The sequence below is a fragment of the Talaromyces atroroseus genome, assembly GCF_001907595.1.
Source record: "Talaromyces atroroseus strain IBT 11181 chromosome Unknown scaffold_13, whole genome shotgun sequence".
NCBI classification, from domain to species: domain Eukaryota; kingdom Fungi; phylum Ascomycota; class Eurotiomycetes; order Eurotiales; family Trichocomaceae; genus Talaromyces; species Talaromyces atroroseus.
In genome coordinates, this window is record NW_017971445.1 from 428498 (window position 1) to 449582 (window position 21085).

General features: G+C 49.8%; 7 protein-coding genes across 7 annotated transcripts; 4 read left to right on the plus strand and 3 right to left on the minus strand.

The window, feature by feature from the left end:
* Positions 1-482: 482 nt before the first annotated feature.
* Positions 483-3521, plus strand: UA08_08190 (hypothetical protein; the record flags this gene model as incomplete). Its single annotated transcript, XM_020263086.1, has 7 exons — positions 483-593; positions 761-894; positions 970-1292; positions 1583-1851; positions 1916-2091; positions 2142-2696; positions 2753-3521. The coding sequence occupies 7 exons, from the start codon at positions 483-485 to the stop codon at positions 3519-3521; spliced, it is 2337 nt and encodes a 778-aa protein (XP_020116756.1).
* Positions 3522-4243: 722 nt separating this feature from the next.
* Positions 4244-8138, plus strand: UA08_08191 (hypothetical protein; the record flags this gene model as incomplete). The annotated part of the gene is made up of 5 exons (XM_020263087.1): positions 4244-4464; positions 4570-6638; positions 6712-6734; positions 6944-7176; positions 7235-8138. 5 exons carry the CDS (start codon positions 4244-4246, stop codon positions 8136-8138), a joined length of 3450 nt encoding a protein of 1149 aa, XP_020116499.1.
* Positions 8139-8769: 631 nt separating this feature from the next.
* On the plus strand, positions 8770-10060 carry UA08_08192 (hypothetical protein; the record flags this gene model as incomplete). Its single annotated transcript, XM_020263088.1, has 2 exons — positions 8770-9130; positions 9348-10060. 2 exons carry the CDS (start codon positions 8770-8772, stop codon positions 10058-10060), a joined length of 1074 nt encoding a protein of 357 aa, XP_020116500.1.
* A 980-nt stretch (positions 10061-11040) lies between these two features.
* UA08_08193 (Sphingolipid long chain base-responsive protein PIL1) lies at positions 11041-12415 on the minus strand (the record flags this gene model as incomplete). Its single annotated transcript, XM_020263089.1, has 4 exons — positions 11041-11666; positions 11752-11935; positions 11993-12126; positions 12298-12415. 4 exons carry the CDS (start codon positions 12413-12415, stop codon positions 11041-11043), a joined length of 1062 nt encoding a protein of 353 aa, XP_020116501.1.
* Positions 12416-13463: 1048 nt separating this feature from the next.
* UA08_08194 (hypothetical protein) lies at positions 13464-16844 on the minus strand (the record flags this gene model as incomplete). Its single annotated transcript, XM_020263090.1, has 1 exon — positions 13464-16844. One exon carries the CDS (start codon positions 16842-16844, stop codon positions 13464-13466), a length of 3381 nt encoding a protein of 1126 aa, XP_020116502.1.
* A 400-nt stretch (positions 16845-17244) lies between these two features.
* Positions 17245-19131, minus strand: UA08_08195 (Iron transport multicopper oxidase FET3; the record flags this gene model as incomplete). The annotated part of the gene is made up of 2 exons (XM_020263092.1): positions 17245-18521; positions 18576-19131. 2 exons carry the CDS (start codon positions 19129-19131, stop codon positions 17245-17247), a joined length of 1833 nt encoding a protein of 610 aa, XP_020116503.1.
* Positions 19132-19592: 461 nt separating this feature from the next.
* On the plus strand, positions 19593-20717 carry UA08_08196 (hypothetical protein; the record flags this gene model as incomplete). The annotated part of the gene is made up of 1 exon (XM_020263093.1): positions 19593-20717. The coding sequence occupies one exon, from the start codon at positions 19593-19595 to the stop codon at positions 20715-20717; it is 1125 nt and encodes a 374-aa protein (XP_020116757.1).
* Positions 20718-21085: the final 368 nt, after the last annotated feature.

The window sequence follows — 21085 nt, forward strand, 5'->3', positions numbered from 1 at the left end:
CCGTGAGAACAAAGACACGGCCATGCTAGCATTTGCAGTCGATTGAGGCGGCAGGATGCATGATGCCAATGCCCTCCCTTCTTTGAGGCTTGACCCTTAACAGGCTGACATCATTCGAGGCCTCGGGGAGTTGGGCAGATCACTCTCTGCATTTGCGTTTCCCCTCTGGCTGTGGCACTGGCACACTGTGTGACTGGCGAGGGCTGTCCGGTGGCCGTTCATTGGGTAGAGGTGCAGCCACAGCACTATCAGGATTTCGGAGTTGGCACTTTGAAGGGTTATCGACGGGCTGACCGTTTTAGCGCTGATCCAGAAGGGACCCGCTCAAGGCGCTTCTGGCCTCGACCATCGAATTTCCCTCTTACGTACCTACCGCCTGCCCTGCTCAGCCTCCATTAACATAACAAGATTGTCGAAGTGACGGGGGAGGGAGGTTTACGTGCGCCCCAGAACCCAAATGGAAGCATACATCTACCCCCATCATGTACGGCATCAAGGTCCAAGGCGCTTATAAGGGGGCGCTGGATTCGCTCCCGCGAGATTTGAGCAAGAAGGAGAGCAACCCGCCGCCGCAGCGTCATCGCGGGCTGACCGTAAGTTGCTTCCCCTCCATGCTTGCGATGTGGTGTATATGGCCAGTTCTTTTTGCTGTTCGGTTTATTTGGAACAATAGCGCAACGCCAGAAGAGCTGGAAAAGACAATATATATATATATATATATATCCATGTCGGGTGTTCAACTTGCTAACATACCAACTAGATCTGCGATGCCTGCCGCCAGAGGCGATCACGATGTTTTTTCGACATGGCCAATCCAGTCTGTGGCCAGTGTCTGCTGCACGGCACAAACTGTACTGGTCGATCCAGAAAGTCAAAAGTCGAATCTATGAAAAGGTACCCGCTTTAGTCATGCTTGCATCCAGTTTGCCTTGATGCTTCGTTCTGCTTACACGCATGTTTTCCTTCCAGGTCTCGGCGAGCGCGGGAATTGGAGGCCGAGGTACAGCGAATGGAACGTCTCTTGCGATCTGCCGGCATTGATCCTGGAGAAAGCGCGTTGGATGTACACCCGGTAGAGGAGGATGAAGACTTGGATTCGGAGATCGATGGTCTTGAATGCGATGGCAGCGCCCGCTTCAACAACAGTGAACATTCATCTGCGTCGCCAGCAGATCGCCAAAGCTCCGAGTCGTGTACCTCACCGCGATCGTCCTGTAGCGGAAACACTGAGAATTTTAGTCACTCGCTGGTTCTAAAGTCAAACCGTCCCGAAGCGGAAGGCGTGTTTTTTGGTGAGTAGGCTTCGCGGACAAAAAGGCCTTGACGTGCAACATTCTTACATGGCAGAAAGGAACTTCGTCGAGTTATTATATCCTCTCCCAGCAGGGAATTCAATTTATCCGTGACGCGTCGGGCGTAACTGATTTCCCCAGTCGCCTACTATCGCAACCATCATGGTCAACTAGAAACCGTTTCCCTTGGCCCCATAGTATGTACGCCGATTTATTTGAATGCCGCGTCTACAAAGCGCTGCCACCTCGAGCCGACGTGTTTGCGCTATTCAAAACCTATTTTGCCACAGTCAATCGCGTCTTCCCCATAATTAACGAAGAAAGCTTTATGCGCATGGTTGAGTGGCAGTATACTCAACAGACATGTACCGATGTCGCTAGATGGGCCAGTATCAACGCTTTGTTGGCTCTCAGCTTTAGGTATCGAGACAAACGTGGCTCGCGGTCTGATAAGGATACTGATAGGGCGTGGCTGTACTGGAAAAATGCCGCGGCTGTGTATACGGAATTGTCGTTGCGCCCGCATGGAATCCTTGGAATTCAAGCTCTCCTGGCGATGGTACGTGGTCTATGTCCCGAGTCGTTTCGCGCTTATACTAATCACATAATAATTGGCACTGTAGGCGATATTTGCTCGCGTTAATAGTCACTTGATGCTGGCAATTCCATTGATAACAGCTGCCATGAAGGCGGCCCAAGCGTTAGGCTTGCATAGACGGAATTCACGGCTGGATATCAGCCCTGCTGAGCAAGAAACCAGGAGAAGAGTGTGGTGGTGTATATACATTATAGACGAGGGGTGAGTCACCATTGATTGTTTGCTAGTTATATATGCTGACCTGTCATTAGTATCGGTATCAAAACAGGGCGAGGGTATCTGCAACACGCGGATGATTTTGACGTCGAGTTACCAAGCAGAGATCCCGACTCGCCTAATGAGAAAGGCAATGCTTGGGACATTGATTTATTCAGTTCATATTGCAGTCATGCCGTCCTCCGCTGCAATATTTATCGTGGACTGTACGCCACCCAAGCGTTCTACAAGACATTTGACGAGCTGTGCGAGACCGTGGATACCCTATCAGCCCAATTAGATCAATGGAAACAAGGAACCCCATGCCTTGTATACAAACTACCAGACTCAAAAACGCTGGACAGCAAGCAGGAACTAGAAGTTACTGCCCACATCGCGCACAGGCTTGGCTACCTCAATTCAATGACGCTGATTCATCGCATGCCGATTCTCTATGAAATCGCAACGCGGAGACATTCCCATCCCGATAAGGACCCTTTGAAATACGTCTCTGTCACTTCTCGGCATCACAATCTGATCTGCCTGCATGCGGCGCGTGATTCTTTAAGCCTGCTGGATGCATTACCGTGGAAAGATACTGTTTATAATGGGTGCGTAGGCTATCAGAAAAATACTTGATTGTAGACCGAACTAACGGAATATGCAGGATTCTTTTTGATTTTTTGTTTTTTGCGGCATCCATACTGTTCTCGAATATCGTCCAAACACCTTTAATGGCAGAACTTGGACCTGTCGACGAGATTCTGAGATTGCTAAATCTCACAAAGAATTATTTTGCTACTCTTGCTCCCCACCATGGGCAATCCAAAGCTGTGACGTTTATGGCTACCATGACCTCTGTTATGGAACGCACGGCAAAGAAAATCATCGATAAAGCCATGAAAGAAGAGAAGAACAACAACAACAACAACGACAATAACACAAACACAAACACAAACACAAACGTGTACACGAATAACTCAACAACACGCAAAGAAAAACAACACCAAAACATATATACCCCCCCGACACAACAAGCAAGCATTTCTCCTACAACAATCGAGCAAACCGAAGAGATACGGTTTCCAAACACCGACCTGTTCCCTTCAGCGCCATTCTCCGGAGATTCGATATCCGACAACTTTGGGCAAATGGGTTTTGGCGACACAACAGATGCATTTCCGCAGTCTGCCAGCTTCCCGTATATGGCGCCGATGCCCGAACAGAATATGCAGATGACAGAAGCATACGCACATATGTACACTGACCTGTACGGATATGACATGCCGTCGTACCTGACGGCGCCCGTGCCGAATGGAATGTGGGGGCAAGCGGGCATGCCTGATTTCGCAGGCAGCATTCCGAATGAAGCAAAATACGATGCGAATATGACGAGCGATGTGATTTTGGAATACATGTGGAATAACAATGGGTGATTGGGCGACAGAAGAACGAGAGAAAAATGCATCTACCCTCTAAAAGATATGTTATGTCTAGACATTTCCTTTTTTTAATCTGATCCAAGTGAGAAGAAGCAATCTATTTCCTTGATCGGCCACGCACGTGCAGTTCAAGCCATGGACATTGGCAGTCGTTGATGTACGAAGTGTCAACGCAGGTTGACCGCCACTGATCTAGGCGACCAGCAACTTCAACTCTTCAAGGAGGCCCCTTACCTACAAACGAAGCGGATCGTCGTCGTCTGCCAAGACGGAAAGATTATAGAAAGCATGTTTTTCGTGTGATGATTTTGCGAGAGATTTCCTTGTTTTATTAAGATTCATACCTGGTTGGAGGTAGAGCGATACATATACATATCATATACATATACATAAAACTACAATCTAAATATACATTTGTACGGAGTGCATATACGATGATCGATTGCCGCGCGGTTCTCGGAGAGGCGCGGAGATAAGCACTGGCAATTCCTGACTGAGGCATCACATTTCTCCCTAGGTCTAGACTAGTCAAGCTAGTGCTCACTCTAAACTAAACAAACTTCAGACTTCAGTCAGGAGGGACATGACACCGACCGCCAACAACATAACTAACATCCCCTTATTCATCATCATCATCTTAAGCTAGTTATGATATTTATGTACGGCCTGCCAGACCCTGGCCCCATATCTCCACCCGACACAACAGGAGGCCGGCCATGTCGAAGCCCCCTGCGAAGAGGCGCCTGGAATTGGTCTTCACAGATCCGCTAACAAAACCCAAGCCGAAGAGGCAGCAGGTGTCAAAGGCTTGCGAATGGTGTCGCACGTTTCGTATCAAATGCGACAGTCGCTTTCCGTGCACTAATTGCCAGGCTAAGGGGCGGGCATGTAATGTCAGAAATACGAATTCGACGCGCACGTTTTCCGAGGCTCTGAAGTAGGTATATTGGAAAACAGAATTTGATTTCTTAAAAAAAACGAAAAAAAAAAAACGAAAGGTATAGATAGATATAAGGGGTATATGCTGATATTTTGGTTATAGGCGAATTGAGACACTTCAAGATCGGATTAAGGATCTTGAAAAACAGGTCGAGACTGCCAGGTCGCAGGCTCATGATGTTGTTTCAAACCAGAGAGAAACGGCCAAACCTGAGCAGTCGCCAGCATCTGTAAATCCAAATCCACCATTGAACCCAGATCCAGATCCGCCGCAGGAGGAGTGTGGTGCAAGTGGAACCAGAAGCAGAAGAAAAAGTCTGAAACACCTAGAGTCCATTCAAATACGGACTGCCCAGTCTCAACAGCGGCATTATTATGGCCGATCCTCGTCATTCTATTTCATTGGAAGACTGAGCTCCTACCTCGGTATAGCTCCACATCAACTGACCCCCGACGGACTCATGCGACTTGACTCTGAAACTCGAGCGCTTTCCAATGGGAAAGCCGACACAGAACCATCCCATGCACAGTCTAACGTGTTGACCACCGAGCAATATCTCACCCGAGGCCAGGAGGAGTATTTTCTCGGCTTATTCTGGCATTCTTATAACCTTTATTACCCGATTATAGACCGGGAGCAGTTCAAGAGCTACTACCAGTCGCTGTGGACATCCCAAACCATCAGGAAACCATCCGCACTCGTCGATATAGTCCTCGCCATATCCATGCAGTATGCAGATGCGCTTATGCCGCGGGACTATCTATCATTTCGCACAAATATCGAAGGCATTGTCAACGTCAATATAGATGCCGTTGGCACCGGCCGGAAATTCTTCAGGAGATGCCAGCTCCTCTTGACCGACGAGCTTGAAGGCCCGTCCAATACCACCCTGCAATGCCATTTCTTCTCTGTGATTTACCTCTCAAATTCCTCCTACCACAATGTCGCACATAGCCATCTGGCATCGGCGATTAGAACAGGAGTAATTCTAGGTTTGCATTGGAGGCCGTCGGAAACTCTGCCACTGGGCCAGGCAGAATTCAACGGGCGGCTTTGGTGGACTGTGTACGCGCTGGAAATGAAAGTTGCAATGGAGCTCGGACGACCGCTGGCGGTTGATCTGTCCGAAGTGACTTGCCACCCACCGGAAAACCATGAGGATGATCCACATACGTTCGAGGGAACGAACAGGTACACGGCGAATAAGCACTATGTTCAGTTAATGCTTGCTAGTCGATCGGTGCATGCCGCGTTTCAGAAGAAGTATTCCGAGGTTCTCGAGGAATGCAGTCGGGATAAGAACTACATCGGCAACAATGATCAGCATCATCATCAGCATCAACATCATAATAATAATATTAATAACCTTTATAGCAACCCTGGCGCTCTAGAGAAAGTAGCGGAGGCGTTTGCATCAATGGTCCAGTCTTTGCATGCTTGGCGGCAAGACGTCCCTGAGCCACTGAAGACGAAAAGGATGAACGGCGGCGAGCCTCTATCGACCGATCGATCGGTGCTCAACCTCAAGCAGCACGTCCCACTAGGCATGAGCCGTTGTCGACTATTCCTGGAGCTTCTCTATCACAATCTCTGCATGAATCTATACCGACCTTTTATCTGTTTCTATCAGCATCCCGACGGGAACAGGAACACGCCATTCGTGGACGCAAATGCAGCATCCAGCTTGAACCACGCCGTCACCATAACTAGTATTATACACCAAGCATTGAAGCAGACAAATTTCCTAGCGGGCTTTCACGAGGCTTTCCAATGGCAATGGAATGCCACTATTACGCTCGTTGGGTTTCTGGCGGCATTCCCAGCCAGCAAGGCGAACTTGATACCCTCGACTCGCAAGGCGCTGAAATTGGCCATACAGGTTTTTGATCTTATTGGGAAGTATCTCGGTATAGCCTGCAGTGCGGCGAGGGTCACGCGCGATCTTTTTGCGAGGGCAGACCGGTTGGCTTCTTTGCGCAGCAACATTACTGCCAATGCCAATATGACAAGTGAGAATGGGGTCTATTTACAGACTACGGCGAATGGCTTCGCACCGGCGTTTAGTTATACCAGTATATACACGACAGACCAGAATGTTTTGAGTACATGGAATGCTGACGAGCAAGCCGAGTTTGCGTCTTCGTGGGCGACCTATCCGGGTGGAGATGAGGGTTTGCTTGATTGACTGAAATTATCTCGTGATGTATTATGTATATATATTTATATATCTGTGTGGGTATCTAGATAGTTATATCCTCAGTCTTTCTGTATTACTAACTACAGGCTACATTAAGAATATGCCCCCCGCTGTTGGCCAACTTAAAACCTTCCAAGAAAGGCATCGGATTACCGAATACGGCAGTTGACCTAACGTCCTTTCCAGAAGGAAGTGCACGTACTTTGGGTACACGCAGATTACGAGTAATTTTCAGGCTAAAATCACACCATATCTCCGGGCGATTAATGACCCCCTCAGCCCCGCATATTCTCCAAGCCACCAACCTCGGAACACGAGAAGCTGTTCCCGACGTGTAACGGTGACTGGGTTGTTCCACTGGGAACGGATACATCGGTTAGGACGTGTGTTATTGAGTTTGCGGTAATGGTTGTCTCCGTGGGCATCCTCTCTATCGGGGATATGGGCATGGGCATTGCGCGGTTGCTTAGAGCTCATGCATATCAAGTGTTGACCGTGGGTGCTGGGAGAAGGTGTGTATCTATTTTACGCTGTGTTATAGTGAGCCGTCCGTTGATTGCTGCTCTGCAGTCAAGACACGCTTGATCGCATCCAGGCAGCGTCTATCACGGCTCTGCCCACAGACCAGGACTTGGTCATTCAATCCGACTACATCCTGTCAGTCGTGCCACCGCGGGATTCTTTAGCCACCGCACGCCGCATCCTAGACGCAGTTCAGCTTCCCGACACTCCTTCCAAGCGGGCGGAGCGGAGGGACGCGCCCCCAAAGCTGTATTTCTTCGATCTAAATGCTGCTGCTCCGCGGCTCATGCGAGATATCGAGTCCTTAGCCCGCAATATCTCGCTGCCTTCTTCTTCTTCTTCTTCTTCCTCTTTTCCTGTCGTCCACTTTCTCGACGGCGGCATCATCGGCGGCCCGCCATCGTATAATGCCGCAGACGATAGATGGAAGAAACCCAGCATAGTGATATCGGGACCCGTCGACGATGATTTCCCCTCAACATTTGCCCCTCTCGCTGAAACGCTCAACATGAAGATAGTCGGGCCAAAGATCGGATCTGCGTCAGCACTCAAGCTCTCCTTTGCGTCACTGACGAAGGGACTGACTGCCCTGACCCTGCTGTCCTTTGCAACGGCGCAGTCGGAGGCGGTGCTGCCAGAGCTACTGGAACATCTGAACGAGTACGCACCCACGACGGCGGCGCTGACAACCGGTGGAGCGGTGAGTATGGCGCCCAAGGCATACCGTTGGGTGGAAGAGATGCGTGCGATTGGCGAGGCCTTCGACACAGAGGGCCACTGGGATGGGCTGGGGAGCAGGGTTTATGGAGCCTTTGCTGAGGTGTATAGGAAGGTGGCCGAGGACACGGTGCTGGGGGAGGAGAAAATAGGCAGGCGGCAGCGCGGGCAGTCCGCGGAAGACGTGGCCGAGATTTTGGCCCAGGCTAACCGCGGCAAACCGAGCACGCAGTAGGACATACAGACTACATGTACATATACGTATACGTATCCGTACTACATAGTTTAGGTAACTTGGCCACAGGCAGGCCGAAGCTGTTACCTAATCGAAACGACGTCGTGCAGGGGTTTCTCAGGGCAGCTAATCGACAGCGTGTGAGGTTAGGGCATGGATGGGCGGCGGCTGTATTTGGCGTTCGCAAATGCCATCGCCAAAATTACTCCAAAAATACATATGCGGTAATGGCGTTACGAGCTTAACGCGCCCCCGCGGCGGGCCGGCTGCGGGCGCTGATTGGCGCGCAGGCTGCCAGAATCACGACATTTCCCCATTCCATGAAACAATCGACCAGAGCGGTTTAGCCCGGACGTGCTGTAACTTAACTTGCAAAGGCATCGATGGATCTTCCACGCACAATTCTGCATCGCGAGCGCTCAGCTGCTTACATGTCGACACCCGATCAGGGAATAACGTGATCCCGCGGTCTCGTGCCAGCTGCTGCGTCGGAAGCTCGCACAAAAGTTGTGCCTTTGCAAGCGTGCATCGAGAAGAAAAACACACGCTCGCTTGATCTCTCTCTCTCTCTCTCTCTCTCTCTCTCTCTCTCTCTCTCTCTTCTCTCCAACACGTTATTATATTCATTGTCATGGCGGAGGACCGTCGCCAGCCGCCGCCGCCGCCGCATCACCATATCCCGACGACCCAGGACCCTCTGAGCTCTGTCCGGCTGCAGCATTTCAACTATCTCTCGCCCGCTGCCAGTGCCGGCCCCCAGGCTTCTTCCCAGCAGCAGCCGTCGCAGCATTTCCAGTCTTCTGTGGCTCCGGCTCCTGAACGGCGCCATTATTCTTTCGACACAGACACGGAGTCTCAGCGCTATCCGCTTGGACCTGTGCCTCCCGTGGACTATGATCAGACCGAGGGTCTCGGTGGTGTGTCAGTGAGCTCGTACGACAGCATTGACGACGACCGGATTGATCCTGCCGTGCGTGGGTATCCTTATCACGGTGAGAACATCCCGTCTAATACATCTATTCCATTCACACAGCACACACAGCTTTGCTTTCGTCCCGGATAGCTCTTAACCGTTTGCCTTTGATCGTGTATACATATATCGTGTATTTAATACGTGTCAAACAAATATAGCCGCATCTTTTTGACCTAGATTAAAAATATTCCCTTTTCTTCTGTTTTCAATTATTCCTCTAGACTAACGGACCGCAGGTGAAAAGCCAATCAACTACCATGCACCCGACCACGGGATTTCATACATGACATCTTCGCTCTACCCATCCAATTCCTCGTATCCTGTCGAGGATGCGGCGGGCGGCGGGTATGCACGTGGAGACCGCACACCATCCGACATATCATCATCCATTTCTCCACCCAACGGCCAAATCGGCAACAACAAGTACAGCACCATCCCGCCGGGCGAGCGACTGGCTCGTGCCCTAAGCATCGAGGAACAGTCCCGCCTGGCCGTGGAAGAGGACAAACGCCGCCGGAACACAGCCGCCAGTGCCCGATTCCGCGTCAAAAAGAAACAGCGCGAACAGGCTCTGGAGCGTGCGGTGCGAGAAGCCACTGAGGTCAAATCCTCGCTAGAAGCTAGAGTGACACAGCTGGAAATGGAGAATCGGTGGCTGAAGAATCTGCTGACAGAGAAAAATGAAAACCTCTTATCTCGCTTGGCGGCTTTGCAACCTTCGTCGTCATCCGAAGGGAGTGGTGACAAGTCGGACGATCATCCTCATCCTCATCCTTCCCCTTCCCTTCTTCCTCCCCTGGCTTCTGCGTCTAGCACTTCGTTGACTGCTGAGCAGCAGCAGCAGCAGCAGCAACAACTTCCAAAGAAGTCAGATTCGTCCAATGCCACGGCACAAAAACCGATTAAGCCGAAACTTGCCGTTGGCGTCGGGACTGATGATAAGAAGTGATTCAATCATCACCATCTCTGCTCTTCATTATGTGTTTTTTTTTTTTTTCCTGCGGGGGTCTTCATGTGGAATATATTACTCTTCTCATTTGCTTTGTTCGCCCATAATCCATCACTTTTTTATATCTCCGTGCCGTTACCGACCTGAATGGAGTTGGCGTGTGTTTATATACTACGAATCACTCAATGGGTTGGAGTGAGTTATCTCATATTTATCTTCATTGTCCTTTGCTTTTTCTAGGATTCAGGATGAGGCTGTATCTATCTAGTGTTTCATTGTTTCTGTGCCTTCGGTCTGCGTGCGGGGGGAGTGTGTGTGTGTGTGTCTGTTGCCTCCATTTTATCGATCAGTAATATGATACGACGCTACGAAAATGCGAATGCAAATGCAAATGCAAAGCAGAGGACTATCGGCCTACTCCGGTTTACGTCTGATATGCTTTGTGTCTCTCATCTAATCAATCCTTTGGTATCTGTACTCGTATGCAGCGTCATAAGGAAGCGTGAGTATGCGGGGCTAACCGAGCAGCGGTGTAGACTGATGATGACGAATACATATATTAACTACTGCGTAGTACAAAGTACTAATGTCCAGGGCAATGATAATAACTCTACAAACAGTGCAATAGTCAGGAAGCTTCTTATTAATAATTATTAAACTAATCAACTAGTGGAAATCGAAGACTAAAGACAGACAAGAGTAACCTTACATACAACGATAAAACATTAATCAGTTGCCAGGACTGACAAAAGGGATCGGACAAGCATATATAAACAAAAGGGAAAGAAAATCGTCCAAAAACGCCTGTCTGGTTGCTTGTTCTGTTCTCACCACGAGTAGTCCTGAGAATTAAGAGTGGTCAAACAGGAGTTAACTAATAGATCGCAAGAGTTCCCTTTTGCGAGAAACAAGAAAACAGCAGCAGCAACAACAACAACACATTATTGACACTGTAATTGAATTAATGTCCATTGGCCCATTCAAGCTGCGACAGGCTCGCGTTCTTCAGCGCGTCCACGGATTTCTCCGTTGGCACCGCCGCTGTGCGCAATGCTTCCATCATCTTCCACAATGCCATCCTCACTCACGTCATCTTCATGGTAGCCGGCATGCTGGTCAGCTGGAACCCAGGTATCTTGGTCCTTGAGAGACGGCTCGTGTTCGACATCATCACGCTTGATGTTGTTGCGGCGTCGCTGAGACAATGTGCGTGACCGTGTGGACAGGTTGGACCGAACAGCTGCGCCAGAGGTGACCCAGTTGGTGAGGGCATCCTCACAGTCCTGGATAATAGCCTTGCTAGCATCGTAGCCATCGTATGCCTGGCGGGTTTCGCCGGGAGTAACGGGGGTGTCATCGACCAGCTCTAGCAGATGCTTGCCGTAGCCAGCAATGATAGCAACCTTTTCGCAGTGCTCGCGGAGAGCATCGAACTGGTAGCTAAAAGCCGCCTTCAACTTCTCGCGGGTAATGTTTGACAACTGGGCTTCGGCGACCAATGACTCGGCTTCGGCGCGGACCAATTCCTGCTCGAGAACGACGATGCGCGGGGAGTTCGGGTCTTTGTACTTGAGTTTCGCGATCTCGTCCGTAATTTTTTGTTTGCCTGTATTTATTTGCCTTGGTAAGATAATGTTCTTCGTCTAAATTTTTTTGTGTTTTAAGATCATCTCAAAAGGAGAAAAACTTACGGTCTCTGCTTGGCTGCACGGACGCCTCAATGTTGCGAATACTCTTAATAGTAAGACGGTATTGGTCGTAGCGGTCGACAAACTGGTCCTCCAGTTCACCGATCTCATAAATCAGCACACCGAGCTTGTCCGTGACATCGGAAACATCGTCATCGCCGGCTTCGCCCCAGGTAGAAAGTTGTTGCTGCCAAAGTTAGCATGTTCGCTATGAGAAGGCGGGGAAAAAAATAAAAAGACATACAGCAACCTCCATCCTTTCCCGGCCGACCAATTCCATACTCCTCATGACGTTCTTCTCCATCTTGACGAGCTGGGTAAGCTTCTTCGACAGATCCGGGCCAAAGGCGCCCGCGGCGTTCTTGCGGAATGCATGGCCTATACGGGCCATCTCGGTTAGCATTGAGAGTCCCAGGCGCAGGCGCCACAGCCTGACTGTAACTTCTGGCGAGTTTGAAGGGGCAATGATCGTTCCGAGACGTTCACTTGCAGCCAAGACACCGGGTCCGACGACAATGAAGGTGGTGAAACTCAATCAATTGGACTCACCAAAGTTGCTTCGTCCAAACAAGCGACTAGTCTTGGTGCTGGACGTTGGCGGGGGAGGGTTTTCGATTTGCGAGGCAGTCGGCGCACGCGACTGGCGCATAGAGTAGGTGCGATGCATGGCTGCGGCGGGAATTGCGAGGAGAGCAGGAAGGACGCAGTTGGAGTTGTCAGTCGACGGACGTCTAAAGTATGACGGAGTATCGAGGTGTCGTAGGAATAAGTTAAGATTTCTTCTTTTTTCCTTCGCTGCGGTTCGACAGCAGACAGGTGACGTGACAGTGACTACAAGCGGGGAGAGGCCGGAAAAGAAAAGACTCCGACCGTGCTAGTGAGCGGCTGAGCACAACGACGAGCAGACTCGACTGTTTGGGGGAACAGAGCAGAGCAGAACTGGAAATGGCTTATGGAAGTGACGAGACACAAATTTTCTCTGAGGTCGAAAACGATTGCGGAAGCGCATGCAGATTATATAACGACGGTCGATGACTAGCTACCCTGGGGGAGTGACGTCGTGCGAGGGAGCTCTCGCCCGCTGATTGGCCCTTGCTTGCTCTAGCGCAGTCTGCACTAGACTCGCTTTCTTTTGTGCATGTCACGGAATAATAATAATGTTCACTGTTCACTGTTCGCTGTTCGCTGCTATCCATTGCCCAATGGCCACCTCCCTCTTTATCTTTAAAAGAAAGCGAAACAAAAGGCCACTGCCACAGCCATTAATGGCCAGTGATTAAGCATGCCCAACCAGCCTAGCCGAGTTCGGCCATGGACTCGCAGACGTCATCAATGATACGTAGCCCACTAGAGCCCAATCGGGACTAGCCGACCAGCACAGCCCCCGTCGGGCCTCTTTTTGAGCTTCCCAATACAAACTGGGCAAATCTTCCCCGATTCGGTCCAATGAGGATAGCGATCGTCCTACTTTATTCCGGCTGTGCGCCCTGATTGGCTCTCAGCCTCGATTGAGTTTGCTGCCTTGCCTCCATTGGGAATCAGCACCCTCATTCGTCAATTTGCGTCCAAGTGCTTATCCAGATTAGATCTTCAGGCACGAACACACACTTGATCTGCGAGCTATCTTGCCGACGTATGTGGCTGTGCGCGTTCTTAACAAACCGGCAAAGCTTGCGTCACTTAAGATCGTCCGCCCATCTAGGTACAAAGAATTCTCACTGGTCTTTCCGGCTGCTTCTCTTACGCCTCTTCTTACTAGATTCAGAGCGCTCTCCATCATCCTGCGCATCCTCCGTTGTGTTCCCTTCAGACCCCCGCTTTCGACTTTCTGCCTCACTTCGCAGTCGTCCCAAAGCTTTGTCCATGCGGCTCTTGCCCTCGGCGCGCACCCGTGGCGCAAAAGCGCCAGCACCAAGCCCGCCGCTCATATAGCGCGTGATGTTGGACTGTGTTCCTTCCTGTTCTCGTTTGTTCATATCACGAATCACTGGAACCAAAACCTCATCGGTGCGCTCCTGAGACCAGCCAATCGTCGCCATGAGGAACTTTCGCAGGCCATTTAGATCTGGCACGCCCCATTGAAACTCAGATGTGTCACTGTCCACCTCGGGATTGAGATACGCCTCATCGATATGGCGATCGGGAAACGACGGCGGTAGAAAAAGCTTCGACGCCATCTTTTTGAACTTCTTGCGGAACCGCTGGTGAGGATCATTGGGTATTTCGGCTCCCATCTGCACCTGCAACCACCAAGCACGGAATTCGTCAAGACTTGTGAACTCGGTAATGATTTCCAATGCCGTTACCGGCCCTACACCGGGTATACCTTCAGTATAATCGCTCCCGAGCAGGTGAGCAAACTGAATAAATTTAACTCGATCTAGTGCGTATTCTTTCTCGAGGTCGTTGGAGAGGAAGCATTCGACAAACTTGCTTTGGTTGAACATATTTTTGTAAATTCGAGTGCCCCCAAAAAGGAAGGTATCGCTGTCATCCGTGACAATCCCATCTACAAGACCAAGAGACACCAGTTGGGCACATTGTGCTTCGGCTTCCATAGGCGCAGTGATGTACGGTAAACCAAACAGACGGAGAAGCTGCTGACATTCGGCAACCATAATTTGAGACACTTCGTCGGCGTCTCGTCGGTCTTTCTTCTGTTGGTTCCGTAGTTGTTTTAATTCTTGTTCAAAATCTCGTGCGTTTTCCGTCTGTGTCTTGTTGTTGAACGTAGAAACAAAGCGCGCATGCTCCTCTGTCTCTGCAGCGAGCTGTAACATCAGATCTTCCTCTTCGGGGTCAGAATAGTCTCCCTGGTTGCCAACATCAGCACCATCTTGCGCTTCAAAAAGAGCAGTGTCGTCTTCAAGTAAAGAAGTTGCATTGTTTAAAGAGTCCTGTACTGCATTATGAGCAGGCGGGACGACGTCTTCAAACTCCGGAGAGGGTGACTTCGGCTCTGCAACGGTGCCGACTGGCTCTCTCTCATCGTCCGTTGGCTCCCAGTCTGAAAGAGCTTTCTCAGAGACGTCCTCCCCTACTGAAAGAGTTTTAGTAAGAGACTCACGAGGCACTGTGACTGGTTCAGACGGTTTAGGGGGGGTTGTTCGAACGTTTTCGGCAATGTCATTCATTAGAACTGGGTGCTCTGTTGTGACGGAATTCTCGTCCGTGTGCTGGAGTCGATTATCTGGCGTGCCAGTCTCAGAGTCCAGATCGATGACATGCTTAGAATTTGATATCTCATCCACGTCAATGATATCGGGCGACATGCGCTTTTGCAAAGGTTTTAGTTCCTCAAAGACGACATCATCGTAGGTTGTTTTCATAGGCTCTACTTCAACTTGGTCATCTATAAAGTCTTGCTTGATCTCATCTTCTTTGGCAAACCATGGAGGAAGAGCAGCAGCTTTCTTCTTCGCCTTGCTCTGAATACTTTCAGCTTGCTTCTCAAAGCCTCCGGCATCGTCAGCGAGAGGAGCAGCCTGTGGGAGCTCTTCCTTTGCTCGTCTGTTGATTTTCAAAGACTCGAATGGCAACGGTCCACTAAACTTATGTTCTGGCCCAACTTCTGGACCCATGGACTTGGGTTTAGGTCCTGGTTGAGATTGCTTGGATCGTGCCAACGCTGCTGCGAAATCCATTTCATCATCATCACTTTCAGGGCTGCCTTCTGACTCGTGTATAGGTGCCGCAGAAGATTGAACGTCGCTGGTTACTGGCAAAGTTTTCTTGTGCTCATCTTCCTGTGGATTTTCCAAAGACATAGCTATTGCTCTTTGCAGGTCTTCATCCTCATTATCATCAAAGATATCGTCGAGATATTGATCGTCAGCCTCTGCAGCCGCTGAAAAAAATAATGCGTCTTCGTCTTCCTCCTCGGCTGTTTGAGCAGCAACCTGACGTTGCGTAGCATAAGCATCATTTTTTCGATTCGCGGTCTGTCGTCGAATTGACTCATCGAAAACGCCCTTTTGTAAGATAGGAAGCCTGTTCAGGCCTTCGATCGGCACATCCTCAAAGGCATCATCATCATCTTCGTCATCCTTGACTGGAAGGACGTCCGGTTGACCGTATTGATCAACGTCAATTGGTCGGTCTACAGCTGCACCCTCTTTATTTCCAACGACGCCAAGAGCCCATCCACCCTCAACATCAGGATTTTTTACGAGAACATATTCCATCCCACGTTCTCCAGCTATACGTCGACCTGACTCGAAATCAAAGGCAACGTCTGCGCCATTCATGCCGTTGAGATTCATTAATCTCTGAGTAAGATCATTACGTTCCTTAACTCGCTCAATTTGAAACTTGGAAAAGGCCATTCGGTCCGGAAACATCGAGTCGAGTTGTTCTTTAGAATAACCCATTCGCAAGCGGCTACGGATTCGCGCAGCATTTAGAATATTGTAGCGGTCCGTCGCCGGTAGGCTCATGAAAAATGGGCCATCAAAGTCAATTTTAGAAAAGTCATAAAGATTAATGTCTTCGCCATTGTGGAATTGTCGTGCATATTCTTCCAACTCTTCTTGGGACATAATCCGCGGATCATCCGGTCCACCCAGTTGATCAAGCCCGACTTCAAGGTCAGGCAGGTGGTATGCATCCTGCTTTCGAAACTTTCGGTTCTGTTGTTTCTCTTTCGGTGTCATGAATATCTCGTCTACATAAACGGCCTCTCCCAAATCTTCTTGCTCTTCGGCAGCTTCATGACGAGCAGCCGCACGTTTCGCCTCTTCCTCCGCCCGTCTTTGGATCTGCACGGCCAGCAGTTTTCCAGCAGTCCGCACAGCATCCTCTCTTCTGCCCTCTCGCCTTGTCCTTCGTGCTGCGATGGTCTGACGTTTGAGGATCGGGGCTCCACCGTCAAACACAAAAACCGGTTTGATCCCGAAGTATAGAAGTTTGCATATTCGACGGAAGAAGCCGACGACGTGCGCATTCCTCAAAGCATTACCCTCTTTATCTCGCACAGCCTTGAGGAACTGGTAGATCCATATCGACGCGTCGACGGCGAGACGTTTTCGGTTCAGGGTTTCAAGTTTGACCGGTCGCGCGCAGGGTTGGACAACAGTCCAGAGACCGGTGACACCCATGGTTGGGATTTATATCCCATAATACTCGTCGATCAAAATACAATCGCAAAATTCATCGGTAGTCGTCAGTAGAAACTGGGGCCGAATGGGATGTTCGTTTTTCGATGGTTTTTTGAGATGTCGATAGGGGAGCTGTGAGATAATGACGCATTTCTCCCACACGACTTTGTCACGTAGTCACGTGAATCAATATGTCCCGAAATTGCTTAGTGGCTAAATCGATAAGCTTAAAGCCATGACGACGAAGTTATACAAGCCAATTGGCAGAATGAGCATCGCGTATATCATACTATTAAATTTATTGTTGACGCTACAGAAAATTTTGAATAAGATATCATCCGCACATGAAACTTTGCAGCAAACGCCCAAATATCCACCCCCAATAATCAATCAAAATGATCTAGTCGTGATACTCCTCGGCTACGTCCGACGTACTCTGAACATTCTCATTGACAAATTTGAGATCCGACAACCCGTACAGCACAATCGAACCCATCCCCAGGAAAGCACTCACGATAGAAAATACCATGGCGACAATTCCCCGCGCCGTGAAGCCGCCCGGGATCCAACCTGGCTGCGCGTTCTGACCCCTGAGATCGGTGTAATCTTCTGTGTTGCCCGCGGCGTTTCCCTCGTATTGCACACCTGCAGCACGGCATGTGTCGATATGGCCACTAGGGATGGTCATCCGTTGCTGTATCTGCAACGGCGCCTCGACCATCGTCATGGCTAACCCTTGCGCTAGATGCCAGTCGATGTGGCAGTGGAAAAGCCAAACGCCTGGGTTATCCGCCACAAAGCGGATCACAAAATATCCTTGCGGTGGTAGCACGAGCGTGTCACGTCGAGCTGGATATGCGGGGAATGCTGAGTGGTTCGACGGATCGTATGGGAAGGGGTCCCCGTCAGCGTACTTGAAGAAGTCTGGGCCATAGGATGGATTTTTTCCAAGGACCTGAAACTGATGTCCATGCAAATGGAAGGGATGGCTGCCCGTGTCGTTGTTGTTGAGAACGATTTCGACAACATCATTGTGACCCAGCACCATGGAGTGTGTGTAGTCGCCGTAGACAGTTGCATCGGTTGCCAGCTCGCCCGCGGACATGACCGTGTACAGAGTAGGTACCTTGGGTGCCGTGTAGCTAATATTGTTGAGAAATGCGTAGCCTTTACCGTTGTCGAGGTTATCCATTACGACAGCCAGATTGATCGATATTGTCGGGTTTTCTAGCAGCGACATGTGGTCATAAGGCACTAACGTGCTGTCCTCATAGGGGTCCAGGTCTGAAGACACAGAGACCGTAATATTAGCTTGTGGATGCGCTGCTGATGCATCGTACTGCAGCCAATTGGTATAGTTGAGGCGCAGATCTGAGGGTATCGTGTCCAGTAAGGTCGAATCGGCCACGGTAACAATTGGGTAGTTTTTATCAGTCGTATTCTTTGTTGTAAGTAGCACAGAGTACCGTTGAGCAACCGCAATGTAGAGCATGTCGGCCTCGGTGGGCTCAGTGTACACGCCATCAATTTCGACAATCTGGAAGGTATGGTCTTCAATGTAAAAATACTGCGCAACGAATACGCCGACATTTATTAGCCGAAGCAGATATGTCGTGTTAGGCTTGACATCTAAGTTGATGCCCTGCGTCGTATCATTGAACAGAAAAGCGTTCGGGACTAAAGAAGATCGTTAGAAAGTGAACCTCAACGCAGATTGAGAGGAAAGCTTACTCGGCTCTGCCCCTGTGGGATTATATAACGACATAAATTCAGGCTTGATGTTCTCGGCCATGTTATGGTACCAGTCAGACATAGTGATGGTGAACTCCTCTTCATAGTCATCGACAAAATAAGAACTATTGTCGTGGACAATGAGGGCCTGTCGATAACCATCAGGTATACAGTAATCAGTGTGACAATGATAGAAGTACGTCCCGTTCTGGTTGACGGTGAAGTTATACGTGAAGCTAGCTCCAGGTGGGATTGGGCACTGCGTCACCATTGAGGGCCCGTCCATGTTGTTGGTGCCATTCTGGTACATGCCGTGAAAATGGATACTAGTGTTCTTATCACCTAGGCCATTGTACATATTCACGATCAGCTGATCCCCCTTGTCGACCTCGATGACGGGTAACGGCCATTGCCCGTTGACGCCCACCACCTTGCGGTCTGCGAGCCCGTCTGGGTTCGCAGTCACCCATGTAACATTGAAATCGTACACGACATTTTTGGCAAGTACTAGTGACTTGCTAAGTGCAAACGCCAGGAATATGAAAACGGACAGCATTCTGAGCAAAGGTGGACATCTCCTCGAGTTGTCAGGTGGTGTCGGTCCAAGTCGTCTTTTTATAAAAAAACGTGCCGGCGACAGAGTATTTTCCGAGGTCCGCATCAGATAAAACAGATGGGATGCGGTAGCCAATCAGAACGTTGCATCTGATAAAATACCTCACCGAGATCAGCCCCGCTAGCAGCCTCTGATTCGCCAAATGGAAACAAAGTTCCTTAGTGTTTCCTTAAAGGGCATAGTACGTCGCTAGCGCGAGGACTAGCCGATCAGATAACAATTTTCTACTCCGCCGGCACGAGAGAGAAGGGGGGAAAAACAGCCGAGTCCGCAGCGGTCGCCTGAACGAAGTTTTTCTCTGCGTCGGATGAATTAAAATAAATTACATAGAGCGCCCCCCTCCCAATATTGTCTCTGTTAAGCACAATTTCCTCTGTGGCATATCTGGTCAATTGCCCACCATGGTGAACGTCTTTGCCGTTCAGGTCTTCTTCATCGTCTTTCGCGAGTGCCTCGAGGCGGTGATCATCGTCTCAGTGCTGCTCTCCTTCCTCAAACAGAGTTTGGGCCAACCGCACCAGGACCAAGCAATATACAAACGACTTGTCCGCCAGGTATGGTTCGGCTCGTTCCTGGGCATCTTCATCTGCTTCGTTATTGGTGGTGCTTTCATCGGTGTCTTCTATGGACTAGGTCACGACATCTGGGCCAATGCAGAGAATTTGTGGGAGGGCATTTTCTACCTAATCGCAACCATAATCATCACAATTATGGGCTTGACTTTGCTACGTATCAACAAGGCCAAAGAACAATGGCGCATCAAGATCGCCAAGGCACTGGTCGAGAAGCACAAGGACAAGAAAAAATCTAAGCTGCTTGGCGATTGGGCCCGCCGCTACGCTATGTTCCTCCTGCCATTCATTACCACCCTGCGTGAGGGCGTTGAGGCTGTAGTCTTTGTTGGCGGCGTCTCTCTCGGTTACCCAGCCACTGCTTTCCCCCTGCCTGTCGTGACAGGCATTCTCACTGGGTTGGCATGCGGCTACCTCATCTACCGTGGCGGTAACGTCATGTCCATTCAGCTCTTTCTTATTGCGTCAACGTGTGTGTTGTACCTGATTGCCGCCGGAATGTTCTCCAAGTCCGTCTGGGACATACAATACTACCGCTTCCAGCTGGCTGTTGGCTCCGACGTTGCCGAAGAAGGCAGTGGGCCAGGTTCATACGATATTAGCGAGACAGTCTGGCATGTTAACTGTTGCAACGCTGAGACCGACAACGGCTGGGACGTATTCAATGCTATCCTCGGTTGGGAAAACACGGGCACCTACGGGTCTATCATTGCGTACAATGTATACTGGCTTTTCATTATGCTGACTGTTGGCTACATGATGTGGGAGGAACGTTCGGGAAAGCAAACACTACGAGAGCGCATTCTCACGGTGCTAGCCAAGGTGCCTGGGCTCAAGGGCTATGCTAGGGCAAAGCTCGATGTCACCCAACAGAACCCTGAGGATATTGTGCGCCAGGTACACAGCGGGATTTTCAATGATCCTGCGGTGGAACAATCGGTGGAAATGAAGTAAGCAGCTATGTTGCTACTATGTGTTTAAGATAATGCGCCTGTTATTCCAATTGCTATCAGTATTAATTATATTTCCATCGTCATGGCCCTTTCTGCTTTGCATCTTTCTTTCGGGAACTCAAACTTAACAGGTCATTGGCATATGACTGGTGAGAAGTCCGTTATGATTCATCAGGGCTGCCTCCAATTCCCACTTAGGAAGGTGGGGTGGTCGTCGCAAGTAGAAGCGGTGGTGAGTCTTTCTTCCATGCAAGGATAACAGTCCTTTTCCTATCATTTCCTTCTTTCAAAGAATCAAATAAGCAGCATACGAGCAGGTTGGTTGAACTTGTAACAGAAACTTAATACGCCTCCCTGCGGGAACAATTC